General features: G+C 57.1%; 1 protein-coding gene across 2 annotated transcripts in view; it reads right to left on the reverse strand.

Annotated features, from left to right (window-relative positions):
- Positions 1 to 1,250: 1,250 nt before the first annotated feature.
- The window catches only part of MICALL1 (MICAL like 1), a 24,340-nt gene continuing 6,790 nt past the window's right edge, over positions 1,251 to 18,800 (reverse strand). The window contains exons 4-16 of one of the 2 annotated variants that reach the window (XM_015591616.2): positions 17,113 to 17,201; positions 15,866 to 16,008; positions 14,200 to 14,657; positions 12,814 to 12,871; positions 11,545 to 11,918; positions 9,763 to 10,178; positions 7,390 to 7,524; positions 6,639 to 6,765; positions 6,391 to 6,481; positions 6,167 to 6,240; positions 3,985 to 4,099; positions 3,750 to 3,796; positions 1,251 to 2,670 (exon numbers count right to left, since the gene is read on the reverse strand). In XM_015591616.2, coding sequence (XP_015447102.1) covers positions 2,549 to 2,670; positions 3,750 to 3,796; positions 3,985 to 4,099; positions 6,167 to 6,240; positions 6,391 to 6,481; positions 6,639 to 6,765; positions 7,390 to 7,524; positions 9,763 to 10,178; positions 11,545 to 11,918; positions 12,814 to 12,871; positions 14,200 to 14,657; positions 15,866 to 16,008; positions 17,113 to 17,201 — 2,249 coding nt within the window. In that variant the 3' untranslated portion in view covers positions 1,251 to 2,548. The remainder of the gene's footprint in view (positions 2,671 to 3,749; positions 3,797 to 3,984; positions 4,100 to 6,166; positions 6,241 to 6,390; positions 6,482 to 6,638; positions 6,766 to 7,389; positions 7,525 to 9,762; positions 10,179 to 11,544; positions 11,919 to 12,813; positions 12,872 to 14,199; positions 14,658 to 15,865; positions 16,009 to 17,112; positions 17,202 to 18,800) is intronic. The other variant, XM_025048837.1, reaches the window with a different exon arrangement.

Below are 18,800 nucleotides of genomic sequence, written 5' to 3' on the forward strand. Positions count from 1 at the left end.
TTGGCAGGTGCTGAATTTCGCTCTCAGTTAATTCGCTTGATAAAGCCCTTTGATAGTGTGTTATCCCCGTGTGAAAATTAAGGCTCGCAAAGACCCTATTACCAAGGTCATTTCACCAGCAAGTAGCCCAGTCACGATTAAACTAACTCTGCATCCTTCCACTAAACCCAGGGCCCATGGGAGGACACCTAAAGGCGGGGAGGGGTCCAGAGAGCCCTGGCTTTGCAGCACCGGTACTGGCCCATGCTCCATGGGCCTGGGCAAGCCCCAGCCTCAGCTCTGATTCTCATCCGTGAGGCGCGGCCTCAAAAGGCTGCTGAGGAGGCATCTGCCCACGAGCGCAGCCCCCGGGCCTGGCACACAGCACATGGCAATCCCCATTTCTTCTGACAACCACGAGCCTTACGTTCTCCTGCATTCTGTCATGCTCCCATCCCCATAGACCAAAATATTTTGGAAATGTCAACCAACTCTCCTACCTGGAGGGATTCATATAATCCTACAGGCCATATGACCCAAGTCCTGGTTTGCAGGATAAAACACCGCCTGCAGCCTCAAACAGATGAGCGTCGAGGGCCAGATCCAGGGCTGGCCCAGAAACATTCCATAGGAAGCCTGTGCCCAAACACCCTCCGAAACCTGAGGGCAGAGGATGTGGCGGGGTGAGGAAAGCTGGTTCTACCTCACAGGCCCCACCACATGGCCCAGTGGCAGCACACTGGAGAACCCCGGGGTAAATTCAGCCTACGCTTGATTTAAATTCAGATTAGTGGCCAACATCTACAAATCACGCACACACACGGTGTGGATTTCTAGCTTCTTTGGAAAAAATGGGAGGTCGTCACACTGGGCCACAGGCTCCAGTTGACTTAAGGAAGAACTTCCCCCTTTAGTTGTGGCATAGACACCCCAGTTCACCCCAGTCCCCACCACCTGAGTCTCCCGACACAAGACCCCTGATGGAGCCATCCCTGGTTCATGTGTCCTGGTCCTTGAAAGGCCCTGGAGTCGGTGACCCCAACTCAAGGCCTACAGGCACGTTTGGAAGGAGACAGCAGGGGATACGCGGGTGCCGGAGCCGCCTCCCTGCAGAGGTGGGAGTCCTGCCCGATGGCCGGCGGCGAGGGCCAGAGCCCCTGTCAGTGGACAGCCCCTACATGGCCCTCCTGGGCCACCAGAGATGCCTGGCCACAAGGTGCAGCAGAGGCAGGAAAGAAGGCAAATGTGGCCAAGGGAAAAGCACCCACGTCTGCAGGGCACGGCAATGCGGTCGTCTCCATTTATTGGTGGTGAGGAAATCCTCGTGAGTTAATACAGTGCGATCTTTCCCCAGAAGTGTGCTGAGGGAAGGGGGCCCTAGAGCAGCCCCAGAAATAGCTTATAGCAATAGTGCTTTGACCAAGAGTTGCTGGGCACAGTCCCTGGGAAAAAGGCATTGTCCCCATCAGCTCCTCTCCCACAGCCATTCCAAAGGGGCGAGTGGCCATCAGTCCTTCAGTGGGAACAAGCCGGGAAAGAATGAACAACAGACGAGTATGAGCAGACTGGTGACGACCACACACAGGAACAGGCCCACTATCCCCTCCCTCTGGGCGCAGGGAGCCTCAATGAGGGGTCAGACTACAGTGTGTTAAACAACCATGATTAGCACCTACGTAAAGCGTACCCCCCTTTGGCTGATAATTAGGGACCAGAACTGCAACTGGGGCCAGCCTCAGCACGGGGGAACCCACCCGCCCAGCGTGGCTATCAGAGGCCCCTGTCCTGGTGCGGTTTCCTAGAGAGCGAGGAAGATGAAGGAAGTACCGAGAACTTCAAGGGACAGAGTACAGAGGGAGGGTTTTGTCCATCAGGCCCATTCATGTCAGAGGACACAGGAACCAACCCAAACCGAATCAGAGACTTCATAAATACAGCTCCTGAATGAGGAGAAACAGGTTCAGGGCCGCCTGCCCCGGAAAGGAAGACAGAGACTCGGAGCCAGGGCAGGAAGAAGCCAGGGCCGTGGCACCAAGAAGCCAGGGCAGCCAAGCTCTGCTTTCTGGCCTGCCAGGAGGGAAAGAACCCTCAGGGCAGGACGCCAGGCCAGAGGCCACCACGGGCAGACCTCAAGGGTGGAAGGAGCCTCAGGTCAGAACTCTGACAACTCTGAGGCCCCATCTGGACCTCACACAGAAGGGAGAAGGACCAAGGAGCTGCCTGTCACGGCAAGGGCCGGGCGAGACGAGGGGCGGGTGTGCTTGGCCACTGCTGCTCCCTAGACCAAGGACCCCGCTTGCTCCTTGGGCCCATCACAGCATCTGGAGTCATCGGAACCAGACTGGGAAGGGCTGAGCCACAGATGCCTGTGGCTCAGAGAAGAGGGAAGAAAACTCTTTGGCCCAGACCAGCCAGAGGACCCTGAGGAGGGAGAGGCCGTCACCCGGAGGCCCCCTCCCCTTAAGTCATCTTTCCTCTCAACTGGTCCTGAAGGGAAGTAGGGTGCCCCCTCCAGCGGGGCACAGCCCAGAGCCTGAGCCGGGAGGGGGTGGGTGGAAGCCCCTGGCTGTTAGCTCCTGTCCCCGGGGGACTTGCTCTTGGTGTCACGCTTGTTTCCTAGCAGCTTCAGCACCTTCATGGTCTTGAACTTGCCCTTCCTCCTGCCCTCGAGTTCAGCCTCCTTCTGGAACTCTGCCGGAGAGAAAGGGGAGTCTTAACGACATGGTGCAGGAAGAGGCCAGGGGTAGTGACAGAGGTCTGAGAGTGCCTCTGGGAGGGGCTCAGCCCAGCTCGAGCCCCTCTCCCTGGGGAACCCCGGACACGTCACCCTCCACCCCTCTGAGCCTCCAGTTCTTAATCTATAGAATGGGAACCATACTCTCCCCAGTGTTCTGGCAGGATCTGAGATAAAGGCAGGAGAGCCATCTGGGAACTCTGAAGCCTGGCATACATTTATCTTTAAAATGATGATGCCCCGGGCTGGTGCTCACAGCTCAGTAGGTTCCAACACAAACAGTGACTGTCACAGCTAGAAGAAACCTCAGAAATCATCTCTCCCAGCCTCTAATTTTGCAGATGAGGAAAATGTGGGTTTGAAATAGACTGACACCAACTGATCTCTTTGTAGGTGCGAGGCCGTGAGCCAAGTGCTTTACACGTTGTCCCAGCAGTCCTCAGCACACACCTGGGAGGTGGGGGCCTCTACCACCCCCATTCTGCAGACAAGGAAAGTCAGGCCTAGAGGGTGAGTAGCTGGCTCAGGTATCCCATTAGTAAGCACCAGAGCTGGGACTGGAACCCGGGCAGTCTGAGTGGAGTCCAGACTTAACCACGAGGCCACAAAATGAGTCACGGGTGGAACGAAGATTAAACCCAGGTCTCCTGACTCCCGGTCCAGTGCTCTTTTAACTGTTCTGGGAACTCTCTTATTCCCAGTAGGCACTGTGACTTGAGCCCACAGACCCCTCCAAGACCAGCGGTAGATCTCAAGGAGGAATGCACAGCGCAAGGCAAACCATCCTGGGAAAATGCTCTGTACCCCACAAACCTCCCCGTGGGCACCAGGGCATCCCACGCCCACCCTCCGAGCCCCGGCCACAGCCTTCGTGGTTATAGGCTGGCCTGCCTTGCTACACGCGGCCTTCCTAGCAACCAAAACAGCTGAGAGTTGTCACACACCATCCCTGTGGCGCCAGCTCCAACCCTCTTTTCAACCTGTCCCCCACCCTCCAGGAGTCCAAGTGGGCCAGAGTCCCAGGAGGGGGCCTCACCTTTCTTCTTGATCATGGCTTCCAACATCTTATCTTCCTCTTCCTCCCTAAAACAAGAAATGGAAGCTGAGGGTCTCACAGGAGAAAGGACAAGAAAATCTCTCGGTCCCTTCCCGCCTCCAACTCCTCACAGGTTGGGATCGCTGGCAGCGAGGGCAGGGCCGGCCTGACCTGCTCCGGGCCCTTCCCCCAAGGATCCCCCAAGGAGGCCCCCAAGGGGACCCAGCCATATCACCTCTGCCGGTCCTCATCCAGGCAGTTGATGATGGCATTGCGCTGCTCAATGAGGGTTACAATCTCCTGCATCAGCACCTTCTCCCGGCCCCGGTCCTCCTCTGTCCAGTCCTTTTCTGCCCAAGGAGAAAAGTTGGGAATGTGAGTGGGAGGAAAACCCTCCTTCCCAGGAAGCCAGGAAGCAACACCTAAGTGCTAAGTGCCACGCTAGACCCTCTGAGGATAGGAAGCGGGGGCCCAGATGGGTGCGGATTACAAGTTTTTGGAGAAATGAAGATTATTATAGAAGAGACTAAGGATACTAGGCTGCCTACCAAAAACACCCTTCTGGGAAGGCCAGCACACCTGTTCTGAGAGGAGAGACCAGCGCATGCTGGACGGCTTCCTGCTTTGGTCATCTATTCATTCATTCAGTAAATGTTCAAGGTAGTTTCTTGAAGGAGGCAGGACTTGGGCTGGGCTCACTGAGAGCCTCCGAGGGCGGGCTGGCTGGCCAGAGTGGGCAGGGGTGGGGAAAGAAAAGGGAACCCCAACGGTCCTCATGCAGGAAAAGCAGCGTGACCCACGTGGCATACTGGGACTTTAATGCCATGAAGAAGGGTAGACTAGAGGGACCCTGGGGACAGGGAGACCAGCCAGGAAGTGTCCCTGATGTCTCATACACCTGCTGTTCCTCCAGCCTCCTCTCAAAAACCCTGAAGACCACCCTCAGGCCCTACCTGCCCTCTCACCCAGCCCTCAGGCTCCCAGAGGATGGATGCCCACACTTGGCCTTCCCTCCACAACATCTGCCACAAAAGGCCTCTCTGTCTCAAAATAAGCATCCTGAGTCCCCCTCGGCCATGCCCCAACCCCCTACCACCTCACCTAGTCAAAACTCAGGGGCAGATGGCCCAGCATAGTTCTAGGGACAGCATGGGCTTCAGAGTCACCATCCCAGTTCAAGTCCTACTCTGCCACATCCCAAATCTGGGTCCTAGACAAGTTATGACCCCGATCTACATGTGGGGAAACTGAGGCTCGGGGAAGTTAAGTTTTTGACCAGTGTCACGCAGCAAGGGTGGAGCCAGTATTCGAGCCTGGGCAGCCTGATACTCCCCAGCTACAGCCCTTATGGTAGATATGGGTCCAACCCACTTTGGGGGCCTCGTAAATCAGTCTCGCCCCGCAAAAGCAACATTTGACAAGCCCAGGATGTGCTGCCACCATGCAGAGAGCTAGAGAAGCCACACAGTAAGGCCAGGCTGGCCTCGGGTACACAGCGGCTGTGCCCACTTCGGCCACAGGGTGTCTCTGTGGCTCCCTCTGAGTGGCAGCCACATCCCAGCCTCCCCGAGATTTGGGAGTGAAACAGACAGTAACAGAAAGCTAGGTCTTTCTATGGCTTCCCCATGGACCCTCCTGCCTCTGGCTCTCATCCAGCCTCCCAACTTCCCAGGATACCGTATCTTCATTGACTGTGTGTGTGCAGGGATGGGCACAGGCCAGAGCCAGGAACCAAAGCTCAGCTCTACCACCAACGGGCTCTGCCTCGCCTGTCTTACACCTGAAGCCTCTGAGGCTCAGTGAGCCTGAGAAACCGGCCTACCCTCCCCGTCCACTGGCATGTTGGTGGCTGAACACAGGACTGTCTCCAAGCCCAACCCTTCCTGCTGCCCCTCCATCACTTGAGTCTGTCCTGTCCCTCGCTTCCAGAGTCACTCTAAGTCACTCCTAGCATGCATGGGTCCCTCTGCCTAACCTTACCCCTAACGTAATGTCCTGCCATGCTCTGGCCTGATGGCTGTGAGTCCACAGCTGCCTCTGAGAGGCCTCTGCTGTCACCTACTTATCAGAGCAGCCCTGGGGCCCGAAGCTCCTCCCCGCTGGGAACCAGCCCACCCACATGTTCTGGGAGAGGCGACAGCCACAGGTGGTCTGTTCCTGAGCCTGAGGCTCCCTGTGAGCCTGTCATCCCCAACGCCCTGTGTGTCCACATTCCCATGCTGGCCATGCTGTTCCCTCTCTCACTGTGGCTCAAGCCTGTTAGCCCAGACGACACCTCCAGGCCCTCTCCTCTGACCCTGTCTCCAGAGTCTGCCTGTGTGTCCCCATCAGGGGTTCTATCTGTCCACTTGCCAGCCTGGAGGGGAAGAACCAGTCCCTGGGGCAGGTGCCCAAGGAACGCACGAGGCTGCACTCACCTGGTTTGTTGAGAAGGCACCGGAGCTCATACTCCACGTCCGCCTGACGTTGTTCCAGGTTCTGCTGCTTGAAGCTAGAGGGTGGGAATAAGCTATTAATCCGGCCCCACGCACAGCTGCCCTGGCCTGCGCGTCCGTGATGAAGGAAGGAAGACAGAGGGACTCTCTGTTCTAAGGTCCACAGATTCCAGGAAGGGGAGGAGCCCAGGGCAGGGAGGACTCACACATAGATGAGCTCGGACTCCCGCCGCACCAGCAGGTGCTTCTCGTGGATAAGCTTGAACCAGTCCACCAGCATGTCGTCCTCACGGCTCTCTGGAAGCCAGATGCCCACTGAGGCCAGGGCTGGCAGCAGTTCCCACTCCCCCAGGGCGAGAGGGTCCCCCCACCCCAAGGTCCCACTCCCCCAGGGCGAGAGGCTCCCCCCTACCCCAAGGTCCCGCCTGCCAGGCCCTCCCAGGAGCTTCCGCACCGTTCATTCCGCCTCGCAGCTTCTCCTCCAGCAGGACCCCACGGTGTTCCAAGGCATCCAGCTGGCGCTCAATGGTGTCCACCTCCCTGTGGATGTCATCCTCGGGGATGTACTGGTCAGCTTGGACCTGCTCGACAGCACCCCGGTCACCAAAAGGACATTGCCCTCTCCTTCTGCCTGCCTGCTGCCAGGAGCTTTGCCATTTCTCCAGCCAGCACTGGCCACCATGGGCCCAGGGCCCCAGCTCTGTCCCACAGCCCAGTGGGGCCAGATGCAGGATCCCAGTGTGGGGAAGGGTCGGTGTGGAGACAGCCACAACCGCTCCATGCCCCTGGCCCCAGCACAGACACACCCAGAGGGAGGCACGACTCCCTGCCTCTCGTGGCAACCCTGCCCCCTTCTCTGCCACTCCAGAAGTGATATCCCATTGTGAGAGTGACCCCATTAGAAAGATAAACTTGAGAACTCTCTAATCTATTTAACTACAAGTGCATCATGTGAGTGCTTTGATCCTTGAACTATTATTAGAAACAAGTTAAATGCACCACCCATCGCTCCTGCTTGAGAACAGCTGATCTGCTAGAAATCCCTCTGGCTGCAAGTTAAACCTTCCAGCTGGGTCACCCAAGTGCCCCCTCTCCGACATCTGAGGGCAGCTGCCCAGACAACCCATCCTCTTGAAATGTCCCACGGGGAGCCTGAAGCTACCGAGGGGCCGGGCGCAGGCAGTCTGGGAGCTCCGAGCTGGTACCTTCCGCTTGATGAGCGGGAAGCCGTGTCCTGGGGCAGGAGGCCTCGCTGGCTTGGATCCCTTGGTGGCTTTCTTTGTGGCTGGGGATGCTGTGGGTGATGCCTTCCGGTTAAAAGGATTCTCCTTGCAGGAAGACTAAAGGCAGGGCAACATGACAGAGGATAAGTCTGTGGAGTGGGCAGTAAGACTCCAGTAGCCTCATCACGTGGGACTATGGAAAGCAGGCTAGACCCCAAAGGAAGGGGGCGGAGGGCCCAGGCAGAGAATCTCCCAGCATCCAGCCCCCGATGCACTGTCATTCAACAAACATTCCTATTTCCCAGCACCTCCCCTGTGCAGTTGCTGGGCTGGAGACTTTTCTATGTTCTTATTGAATTCTCACATGGCTCCCAAAGTGATATGAATTGTAATGCCCATTTGACAGCTAAAACTCAAGTTCAGACAGTTTAAGTAATTGGCTCAAGGTCATGTACTTCCCGATGGCCCAAGCTAGGGTAAGAATCTGTTTCAGGGCACAACAGTCACCCAGTACTGGGGACAGTGGACATGGATTTTCAGGCCAGACAGAGCTATAGTGTAGCTCATTCAGGCCTCACAACCACCCTTTCTCCTACAGGCACATTCAGGCTCAGAGAGGTACAGCTCCTTGCCCAGCGTCACACAGCCAGGAAGTCCGAAAGCAGGGATTCCACCTCCATCTGCCCAGCAGATGGAGAAGGGTAGCTCCCTCCCTGCCCAGGAAAGACCCCTGTCCTCTGATGCCCCTCTCTCTGTGCCCAGAGCCCTGCATCTTTCTGTCCCTTTGGGGAGAGCCCTGCCCTCTTGAGGCCAGCACAGCCGGGCAGCCCAGCACTGGGAAAGGGACCTGCCTGCCACAGGGACAACACCAACGTCCTCCAATCACTTTCCCCAGCTCATTGGAAACAGGTGCATCATCACGACCCCAGGGCATCCAGCTGGCGCTCAAGAGTACTCCAAGGCCTCGATGAAGAGGCCTCACTTGAGGCTGTGGAGAGCTCTTCTGAGTGTTTACCCAGCTTTCTCCCAGCAGCTGGGGGAGGCAGGAGGGAGTCCTGCTCACTTCCCCTGCACCAGCCCGGGAGAGATTCTCTCAGGCCCATAGTTGCGAGTCCCGGCAGGGCAGGGAGACGAGGTTTGGTTCCCACAGGGCAGTACCACCCAAGACCCCTGTCTCCTGGCCCTATTGCCTCTGGGATTCTCTCCTAATCTTGGGGCTAGGGGGCGCCCCAGAAAAAGCCCACTTGGGGCTCTGCCGCACATCCAGAAGGGCCCAGTAGGGCCCAACAGCCTGAAAAACTAGCCCCTTTGCCTTTTCTTAGCCACCCAACTTCAAAGACCTTTTACAAACATATCCCCAGGACAGAAAACAAGTGTTTGAATAAGCTGCCAGCAGGGTAGCTGTCCAAAGTCAGCCCCTCCCCAACCTCCCACCACCAAGGAACCCTGGGGCTTCTCGGAGCCAGCTAAGGCCCCTAGAAGGGGCGAGGCCTTCTCAAGGTCTCACAGCAGTTGGGTGGCAAAGCTGGACAGGAGGCCATTGTCCTGACGGGGAAGGTTAACAGGGAAGGTTATCTGAAAGGCACATGGGGAGCCACTGGACCACCAGCTCAGCCCCCTACCCAGCCTATCCTGTCAGGCCAGGCCATGACCACAGCAGCCCAGGTGAACAGCTGCCACCTCCACCAGGGCTGGACGAGCCTTAAGCCTTCAAAGGGCTGCAGAGTGTGGGGTAAAAGTGGGCAAAAGTGGGTGATTGAACCTGGTGACCCAAACGGGCTGTGGCTGCAAGAGACGCCCCCTTGGGAACTAGATGCCCAGAGGAATGTCTTGACCCCTGGTGACCCCCAGTTCCTGGCGTGAGATGGAAACAAGTGTGCAAACAGCCCACAAAGGTCATCTGGAAAACGAACTCCCTAGGACAGTCACCTCATGTCCACTCCACCCCCAAGAAGATAGAGAGTGCAGAGCGGGCCTGGGAAGGGGCCTCTGGCATAAACAGGGCCTCTGTGAATGGACGGGCAGACAGAAGGATGTGCTGCTGATGGATGGTGGCTGGGGACAGGCAGGTAAACAGGTGCCTGAATGCATCCATGCACGGAGGGCCAGGCGAGTGGAGAGATGACTAGATAAATGATGGGAGGTCTGGCCAATGGATGGAAGGATGGATGAAAGGCTCTGTACCTCAGTGAATGGAGTGGTGCATGGTAGATGGACATGGCCAAGGTCAGTCAAGAAGTCAGAGGCCAGCAAAGATGGAAGGCCCTGGACATTCCTCCCCTGAGACCAGATCCCTCATCCCCGCCCTCATCCACTAGGCAGGATGGCAGCTTTTAGTGAGGGTGACACACTCACCTTTACCTGGAGCTGTGGGGATGAGGTTCCAGAGGAAGGCACGAGGCTCTTTTCTCCAACCAACAAGAGAGGGGTGGGGGCAGCACCACTGCAGGGCTTGGCTGGCTGGGACCCTGGGCTGCCCCTAGTACTGGGGGCAAGGCCAGGATTGGCTTGAGGTGTCTGGTCCATGCTGGGCTGCACCAGCTCCCCAGAGGAGGACAGGGAGGAGTTGGCAGAGAGGCTGGCAGAGGTCCCAGGGGTGCCAGGGGCATGAACAGCAGGCTCTGAGGAGCTCTTAGGCACAACAGGTGGCTCCAGAAGCTCCCCGCTGGGGGTCTGGCTGGAACCCTCGGATGACAGGCTCTCCACGCTGAGGGCTGGTGATGGGGTAGCTGAGGGTGGTTCCGAGCGTGAGAGACGGGAAGCGTGGAGAGCTGTACAAACAGATGAGCGAGTGGACGCACGAATGAGGGGGCACGGTCAGAGCTTCCGGCCTCACCTAACACGCTTCACTCTTGGAAACCCGTGTCCTTCCACGTCCAGACGAAGCCAGGGCCCAGACAACCCACCCTCACTTCCTCAACCAGCATGGCTGCCACCTCCACTTCTCCCATGTCTCATCTGACCCAAAGCCAAGCCGAATTTAAATGGCAAATCTGCCAGAGGAGGGGAGGGCACAGACATAATCAAGACTGGCCTCTCCTGTGCCTCTGACCCAGAGCAGAGGTAGGAGGGAGGGCAGCAGGTGAGGGCAGGAGCGGGCAGCCCTCACAGAGGCCGGCTCGGGGCAGGCACTGCCCTGCACTTTAATTGTCGTGCAGGTGATGGCTACTACGCTTGAAAGTATTGTCATGTGTGTTTTCCAAATGAGACAACAGACTGAGAGAGGAGGCACTGGCCCGAGTGAGGGCTGGGGTGAACCCAGCTGTGTCTGACACAGAGCCCCGCCACTGGCTGCGTCCCGCACCCGCCCGCCACCTCCACTTGGCTGACCACACTCAGCTAGAGGGTCCCAGGGACCCAGCATGGGCCAAGGCAGGAACCCCACACCACCTGAGCATCTGCCTCTGATAATCACTAATGTGCTCTTGGCCCCACTGTCTGAGGGGCTCCCACTGAGGTCTCAGAGGCAGCTGGACCCCAGCCATGGTGGAAGGTGACCGGGCCCAGAGCCTAAGACTACAAGCTGGTGAGAGCCCCAAAGTACAATGTTCCTGGAGCAGAGGGGGGGTGCTGGGTTGAGGGGGTACCATGCCCAGGATCTGACCCATCACCATTTTCCATTTGGAGGACAGAGGACAGACACAGGGAAGGAACTACTCAAAGTCACAAGGCCTGAGTCACAGAGCCGGGTCAGAGGCCGAGGCTGCCAGCAACTGGAGGAGAGGGACTAGACAGGGACGAGAGTCCAGCTAACCCACACTTTCCGTGAGCCTGACTGTGCTAAGTGCTTCACCAGGTGATACACTTAATTCTCACAGAAGATCCGTGAGGTAGATCACGAAGGCTTAGGCGTAGAGCATAGAGCCTAGGTCCAAATCCTGCTTCCACTGCATAAGTACTGTGAGGCCTTGGGCCAATCACTTACCCTCTCTGTGCCTGTTTCCTCACTCGCAGATGGGACTATGATACCTGCCTCGCAGGTTAGCTCAGCATTAAGTGAGAGGGTCCACATGAAACGCGTGGCAGCTGGCCGAGAGGGGATCCCACGCACCACGCCCCCTTCCCGGCCCTGGGCTGACCCGGGAGCCCCGCCCCAGAGTCCCGACTGTCAGGAGAGCTCCCAGGGATGGCACTCACCCAGTGGGGACGCGCTGGGCGCTCGGGGGGCAGGGCGCTTCTTTGTCTTGGGGCTGCTGGTGGGGGTGATGCCATACCACGGGTGTAAGGACTTGGGTGTGGACTCCGGGTGGGCCTGAGCAGGGCCGGTGGCCAGGCTAGGTGCAGCCGGGGGCTCCTCCTCCTCCTCCTCAAAGGGGTTGTAGGGCTTGGGCTCTGGGCCAGCCACCGCAGGGCTCCTTGGGGTGCCCTCCTCTACGCCTCCATTCTCCGCCCGCCCACTGTGCTGGCATGGAGGCCCAGGGCTGCTGCTTGGGGGCAGTGGGGCTGGCTTCTTCTTTGGCTCTGCCTGTACCAGAGTGATCCATGGGGGGTCCTTCCTGGGGGCGGGTGTCCTGGAGAGCAGCAGAAAGAGGCAGAAACTGCTAAGAGGCAAGGAGGACATTGTCCTTCTCTCTGGATGCTTCTGAGTCTATTTCAAAGGGAGTGAATGAGAAACTGCACTTTGCTCCTCTCCCACCCCCAGCCCAGTGGGGCCACTCTGGGCCCGCGGCTAAAATGGACTGTTAGAGTCACATCCCAGCTGGGCTCCGTGAGGCCCAGAGAGGGTAAAACCTTCACGTCACGCAGCCTCCGTTAGCCCAGCCCAGGAAAGGGCCCACAAGGGGCTCCCTGTGTGACACTGAGAAAGTCACCTGGCCTCTCTGCATCAATCTCCCACCATGAAATGGAGACAAGAAGCCTCACCTCACAAGGTCACGGTAAGGACCCAGTGGGCACCTGGCACACGGCGAGTGCTCCCTGAGCATTAACTAATGTTGGGCTGTGGCCCACCGCTTCCGCTCAGACACACAGGAGAAGCAGAGCTCCAAAGAACGGCTGGAAACAGGTGTCCTCGCCTGGGACGCAGGGTCCCAGGGTAATAGACCTGAGCCACATAACGGCTAAGCCTTTCTGGGCCCTTTTATACCTGGCTGCTAATTCTCACGACTCTATGAGCCAGACCTGGGTCTCCCACGCTACAGAGGTGGTGGAGGCTCAGAGAGGTAAAGGGACTCCAGAGGTGGCAGTCTCCATCAAGCACTGCTGCCCACAGGAGAGGCTCCAAGAAGGGCCTTGGGGAAGGGAGCACAGCAAACCTGCCCCCCCAGAAATGAGCCCTGCCCATGCCCAGGAGGGTGTGAGGTAGGCCATGTGCCCGTAGAAAGCCTCACACCCCCTCCCCAGAGGCCCCAGGGGGACCCCCATTCCCACTACCAGGCCCCTGAAAGCCTCTCAGGGCCAGCATACCTTTCTGACAGCTTGGGTGTCCCTCTGGGCTTGGGGACAGGGGGTTCGTGCAGTCTTCCTAGATGAGAAAGGAGAGTAAGACAGGCCTTCATGGGCAGCTGTGGGCTGGAGAGCAGAGAGGAGCACCCAAGAGGCAGCCAGAGTGCCCACCTCACCAAGGAGTGCCCTTCCTTCCTACCTGGCAGGTCGACCGCACCTGCACAATCTCACTTCCCCAGCCCAGCACTCAGGGAGATTAGATAAGCACCAAAGGTGACAGGTAGAGAAGGTCAAAGGGGCAAGGCCAGGGCGCCGGACTCCATTTGCACTTCAGTTGAGAGGAGGAATCCAAGTGCCCCTCAGACACTTCCCCAAAGTGGATAGGAAACATTGTCACAACTCAGCCCCAGTGTCACCTCCTGGAAGTCTGTCCCCTGACTTCCAAGTGCCCTTTGTGAACCCCATACAGCCTCTGCTCCCCCGATCTTAACAGGCATCTAAGTCCTACTGAAACCCCTGTGTCTGTGCCTGTCTCCCTCTGGACACTGGCAGTGCCTGAGAGGCACGGACAGATCCGAACAATATCTCTGCCCCCAGTGCCCAGCTCAGGGCTGGGCTTAGAGCAGGCCTCCCGAGTACAGAACTGAACTGAACAACTCAGAGCCTTTCTCTCCCAGGCTCCCCCCCGACCCCCCACCGTGGTATTCCCTAACCTAACCACCATCCCTAACCAAATGATCAGGTCCACCCAACACATCTCGGGTCACAAGAAGCCTGTTTCTGTGGGCTCAGGGGAGCGCAGCGAGTTCATTTGAGAAGGGCCTGTGATGAGGGTGTGGGGCAGAGGTCTCCACTAGTTTGGACTAGCCTGAAGGGAGCCCCCAGGGGCCCACCTGACCAAGGACACACCCTCCCCTGCCCCCTGCCTCCAGCCCCTGAGATCTACCCTGCCAGACATCCAGACACTGACAAGCGACAAGCACAAGGGCTGGGCATGGGAGGGGAGGTCACCTGGAGTGTGCACTCAGACTGGCCAGGACATACACAGTCTGTCCCAGAGACAGTAGGGACACAGGCACACACGGTGTGCACTTGCCACACATCCTGAAACTTAAGCACATGAGATACTCAGAAGAACACAAACACTTCAACACACACAGCGCAGGGCAGCCTGGGGCACGACCAGTGTCTTTTTGGTTCAGCCAGTACCCCTAGCATGGAGAACAGAGCCCGGCACAGAGGCCTCAGTCACTATCTGTTGCACAAACTAATAATCACAGAAACAGCCACCCCCCACACGAGGCACACACAGGCACCCAGGGTGGCCCTGTTAATGTTCCCAGTGCACGTGTTTAAACACCACACGCTCCACAGCGAGCGCCCAGCCCCAGCTGGGCCGTTGCTCACCGTTCACCAGGCCGCTGCTGCCACCCTGCTCCATCGAGTTCTCAGGCTGCAGACTGGACCGGGGCCGGGGCGTGGGGGGCGTCAGGGCTGTGCTCTCGGAGACCTTCCTGGGGGCAGGTGTGGGGCAGCTCGCCGGGGGGCTGGCCAGCTCCGGGGGTTTGTCAGGAACCTGAGGCTTGGCGGGGATCTGGGGCCGGGCCTCGGGGCTGGCCTTGGGCACGTCCACCTCAGCCCCCGCAGCTGCGCCAGGCCCGGGGCCGCCTTCCTCCACATCCGTGGCTTCTTCTGCTGCTTCCTTTGCTTCTTGCTGTTGCTTTGGCTGCGGAGGGGGCCCAGACTTGGCTCCTGACCGTCCACCCGGGCCCAGCCTGGCACACGGCTCCGCATACACGAAGGTGCCCTCCTCAGGCCCACTCCTGTAAGCCCCAGGGAGCAGGGTGCTGGAGCACTGCCGACACCTGCCAGGGAGAATGGGGACAGGGTATCTGACCTGGCTCGGCAGCCCGGCCCAAGGCGCTGGCTACCCCGCCTCCAGCAGCCAAGGCTGTTACCTCCCTCCCGTCCTTCCACCTGCCAGCCTGGATTCTGTCTCAATACTCTGGACTTCCCAGAGGAAAAGGCAAATGGCAACTGTCAGGATCATAGTAGAATAAAACCACATGAAATCAGCAACATAAATTGTGAAACATGCCTTTAGTTTATGCTGCAAGAGGAAGCAAAGATGTCACCCCCAAGAAGTGCCATCCAGTGTGCAGGCTGCCACTCATTAGTGACTCAGGAAATCAATTCAGCAGTTTTCAACCAATCAGGGTTTGTTTTTTGTTTTTTGTTTTTTAATGGAATAGAATAAAATTAAATTAAATGTCAGAGTATATCACACTTGTTTCATGAAACTCTAATTCCAGTTGCGCATCTATTTATACAAGTTTTATTTCAGGTATATATTTACAACCGGTCAGTGTCAAATGGATTTCTTACTGGGGGTCATATAAAAAATTTTTAAAACGCTGCCCTAGTGGACAGATATGCCGGTGCCAGTGTAATGGTTCCCCTCCCTGAGCTTTTTCCCCCAGGACACTGCAGATCTGCAGTCAGGTCCCTGGGTTCTAGGTCCAGCCACACCCCGCCCCTGCCCCGCCCCCCCGCATGCACCTGGCAACTCTCAGTCGCCAGCTCCCCTCGACTTCTCGATTTTCTTTTCTCTCTTTTTATAACATATAAAACGTTTTCATACATTTTCTAAGTTATTTGTATCTTCCTGGCCTCTTACTCCACTTTCTTTAAACCTGGCTTCCCTTGGGAGCCATACAAGAAAAGCGAGTTGTTACTATGATTCTTTTTTAATCCTTTTTTTTTCCAGTGGCATTTAAAGCCTATTTTGCTCCTCATACATCATCAGGTAGTTTGCCTCAAAGAGCGCTGGCACTGAAGGCAGAACTCCTGAGTCCAGCCCACTTCTGTCTCTAATTATGTGACTAAGCAAGTCTCGTGCCCTCACTAGGTCTCAGTTTGCTCCTCAGTGAAATGGGGATAAGCAGGATGCTCCAGCATGAAGAGCCTGCCAAGGGGCCTGGCACATGGTGGTGCTGAATCCACGGACGCTCCCTCCCTGGTACTAGAGTGCTAGGGGTGAGGCCCCTGCCCCCAGGCTCCCCCAGCCACTCACCGGAAGCAGTGCCGGTGGTACAGCTTGCCCTCGGCCAGGTAACGCTGCACCAGGTGCACGTGCTGCTGGCAGGCCGCGCAGGTGCTGCTGGGGGCTCGGTGGGCACCCCGCTCTGACAGGCAGCTGGAGGAGAGCTCCTCACCCTGCAGTGAATGGGGTGAGCAGGTTGGGGGTGGGGCATGGTCACCAGCCTTCCTGCTCCCCACCTCTGATGGCTGTTGTCCCCCAAGTGCGCCTGAGCTTCACAGTGCTAATGCAGTTCATCAGAGCCCCAGAGGGGCAGAGGGTGGTAGAGTGTCACTGTTTCACAGACGAGGACACTAAAGCCCAGAAATGGGGAAAGACTTGCTCAAGGTCACTGAGTCAGGACAGACACATAGAAGTCCTGTCTTCAGTTTGTGGGGCCTCCCCCCCAGCCCCAGAAAGGCAGCTACTGGCTGTAGAACGTCTTCCCCTCGGCTGCTCTTGCCCCTCTCCTGTCCCTGCAGGTTGGCCCCCAGCAGGTGACTGTCCTCTCAGGCTCACCTCACCTGCCTTCTCTGCCTCCCCTCCTGGAGCCCAGCAGGTTTAAGTCCCGGTTTCTCTACTTCTAAGCACCGTGACCTTGAGCAAGCGGTTGGTGTCTCTGAGCCTTGAGTTCCCACCTGCAAACTGGAATCCTGTCCCCTGCCTGCCTCAGCACCGCACCTGCTCACTGGGCACCAACCCTGGGCCCGGTGCCTCCGACAAGGAGCAGATGGAAGCAGGTGGGAGAGTCGTTTGCACACTGTGAAGTGCTATCCGGATGTGAAGGGCTGGTGTCATCCCTCTAAGCACCTTGGAGCAGGCTACTGGCTGCGTGACCCCCACTTCCCAGCTGAGAGACCTTGGGCAAATGACCAAGCCTGAGCCTCAGTCTTCTCATCTGTGTATCAGGACACATGATACTGACCTCCACGGCTTGTCGAGAGGATTAAGCAAACACCACGGGAAGTCAAAATCTCTGTCTTGACAGGAATTGAGGGAGCATTGACCATATTGTTAGATCCTGTCAGTCCCAGGATGGCAAAGCCAGTGTTGTGGACTGCCCCATGCCCCCTCCCCAGGCCTGGCGTCTTCTGACGCTGCCTCCTACCCTGACCTGTGATTCTACTTCCAAAGCCAACAGGAAAAGGAAAGAGCGCCCTGTGAACTCTGCAATGGCAGTTGTCCCCCAATGCCACCCTCTCCACCCGCACCCAACCCGCCCACCGTGGATATCTGCCTACCTGAGCCCTATAACCTGGTTCCACTGGAGGAGATGCTTCGGATGGTGGGGAGGAGGGTGCCAGACCCTTTCTGGCTGGTGAGACACCAGCTGCCAAGAGACAAGAAAGAGACACTGAGGCAGGTGGAAACCCTGGAGTCGCGGGAAGCCCCAGTCTGGCCTGAGATTTGAGGTCCACAGGCATCACCTTTGGTCCCAATGCAGTGAGACCAGAGCAGCCTCCCTCTTCACACAGGCCAGGGGACACCTCCAGTTCCAGGCCGAGTGCTGAGCCCAAGCTACTGAACCCCACTGAGCCGCTGCAAAGTGGGACAGTGACTCCTCCTGCTCAGGGCAGTGCGAACAATGAAGCGACAGCACAATCACAGAAGTCGCGGCACCCGGTAGGTGACGGGACGGGTAGCTTCCCTCCCCCCTGGGTAAGGAGGCCGAAGGGAACCAGACGGTGGCGGCCTGAGGGTTCAGGAAAATGGGCTGGCTCTCTGGGCCGACAAGGAGCTGCCCTGCCTCTGCCCACATGGGCAGGTGCAGCCCAGAACCCTGCCTGCCCGCCCTCGAATAAGAAGAAACCCTCCCATCCCCCCGCATCGGCCTCCTCCAGCACTCCACCCCTTCATTATTTCAGCAAATATTCAGTGAGCATCCACTCTGTACCCAGTGATTAAAATAAAACCCCCAAATCCACGAACTGTATACCAAAAAAAAAAAAGGCATTTTACTGTATAATTTAAAAAATAAAACCCAAGTTCCTTACTGTGGTCTAAAACAGCATTTACCAAACTTCAGGTCACAATCCACTAATGGACCCTGAAATCAATTTGGTGAACTGCAACCAGCACATTTAAAAAGTGGAATAGAACAGAGCTGCGTGCATCACACGTCGTGAGGGGAAGAGTCATTTCCTGAAACTTGTTTCAGTGACACACATGTGCATGAACTGAGATTGTGCTGTGAAATGTATTTCTTACCAAGAGTCATGTTCAAAAATTTGGGAAGCCCAGCAGCCTAATCATGTCCCAGTCCCTATGGCCCCCTCTGTCCTCATCTCCTCCTTCCCCGCCACCTACTGAAGCACACGGGCCCCCTGCTGCCCCCTTGCCTGGAACATTCCTCCCCAGATCTCCGCATGGCCTCCCTCTTCTCCTTGTTCAAGGCTTAGCTTAAATGTCACCTCCTCAGGGAGGCCCTCCCTAACCACTCATCTAAAGCAGCCACTTCCTCCTCCCATTGCTCTCCATTCCATTACCTAATTTTCCTTCCTTATTAAACTCTCCTGAAATTATATTACTTATTACTTTGTTCTCTCTTCTCATCCCCCATCCATTAGACTGCAGGCTCTGTGAGTCTGTCTTGTTCTCAGCCCTCTGCCTAGCACAGTGCCTAGCACACAGTAGGGCTCAATGAATATCTGTTAAATGAATGAATAAGTACCAACTGCTGGAGCCGCATAGATGTAAAATAGGCAAAGACGGTCTGCAGGAGAAGAGAGAGGAACAATCAAGATATTATCACCAGAATCTTATGTTCACCAGGGGGCAGGGGGCTACAAGAGCATCTGGAGTGTATCAGGGCAGGCTGCTTGGAGGAGGCAAGATGGAAGGTTAGAGGATGAGTGAGAAAGAATGTGCTAGGGTGAGAGAGGAAGAACAGAAAGCGGAGTTTGGGGCTGGAGGATGAGGAAGGCTCAGC

Source organism: Pteropus alecto, unplaced genomic scaffold, assembly GCF_000325575.1.
Source record: "Pteropus alecto unplaced genomic scaffold, ASM32557v1 scaffold6, whole genome shotgun sequence".
Taxonomy (NCBI): Eukaryota; Metazoa; Chordata; class Mammalia; order Chiroptera; family Pteropodidae; genus Pteropus; species Pteropus alecto.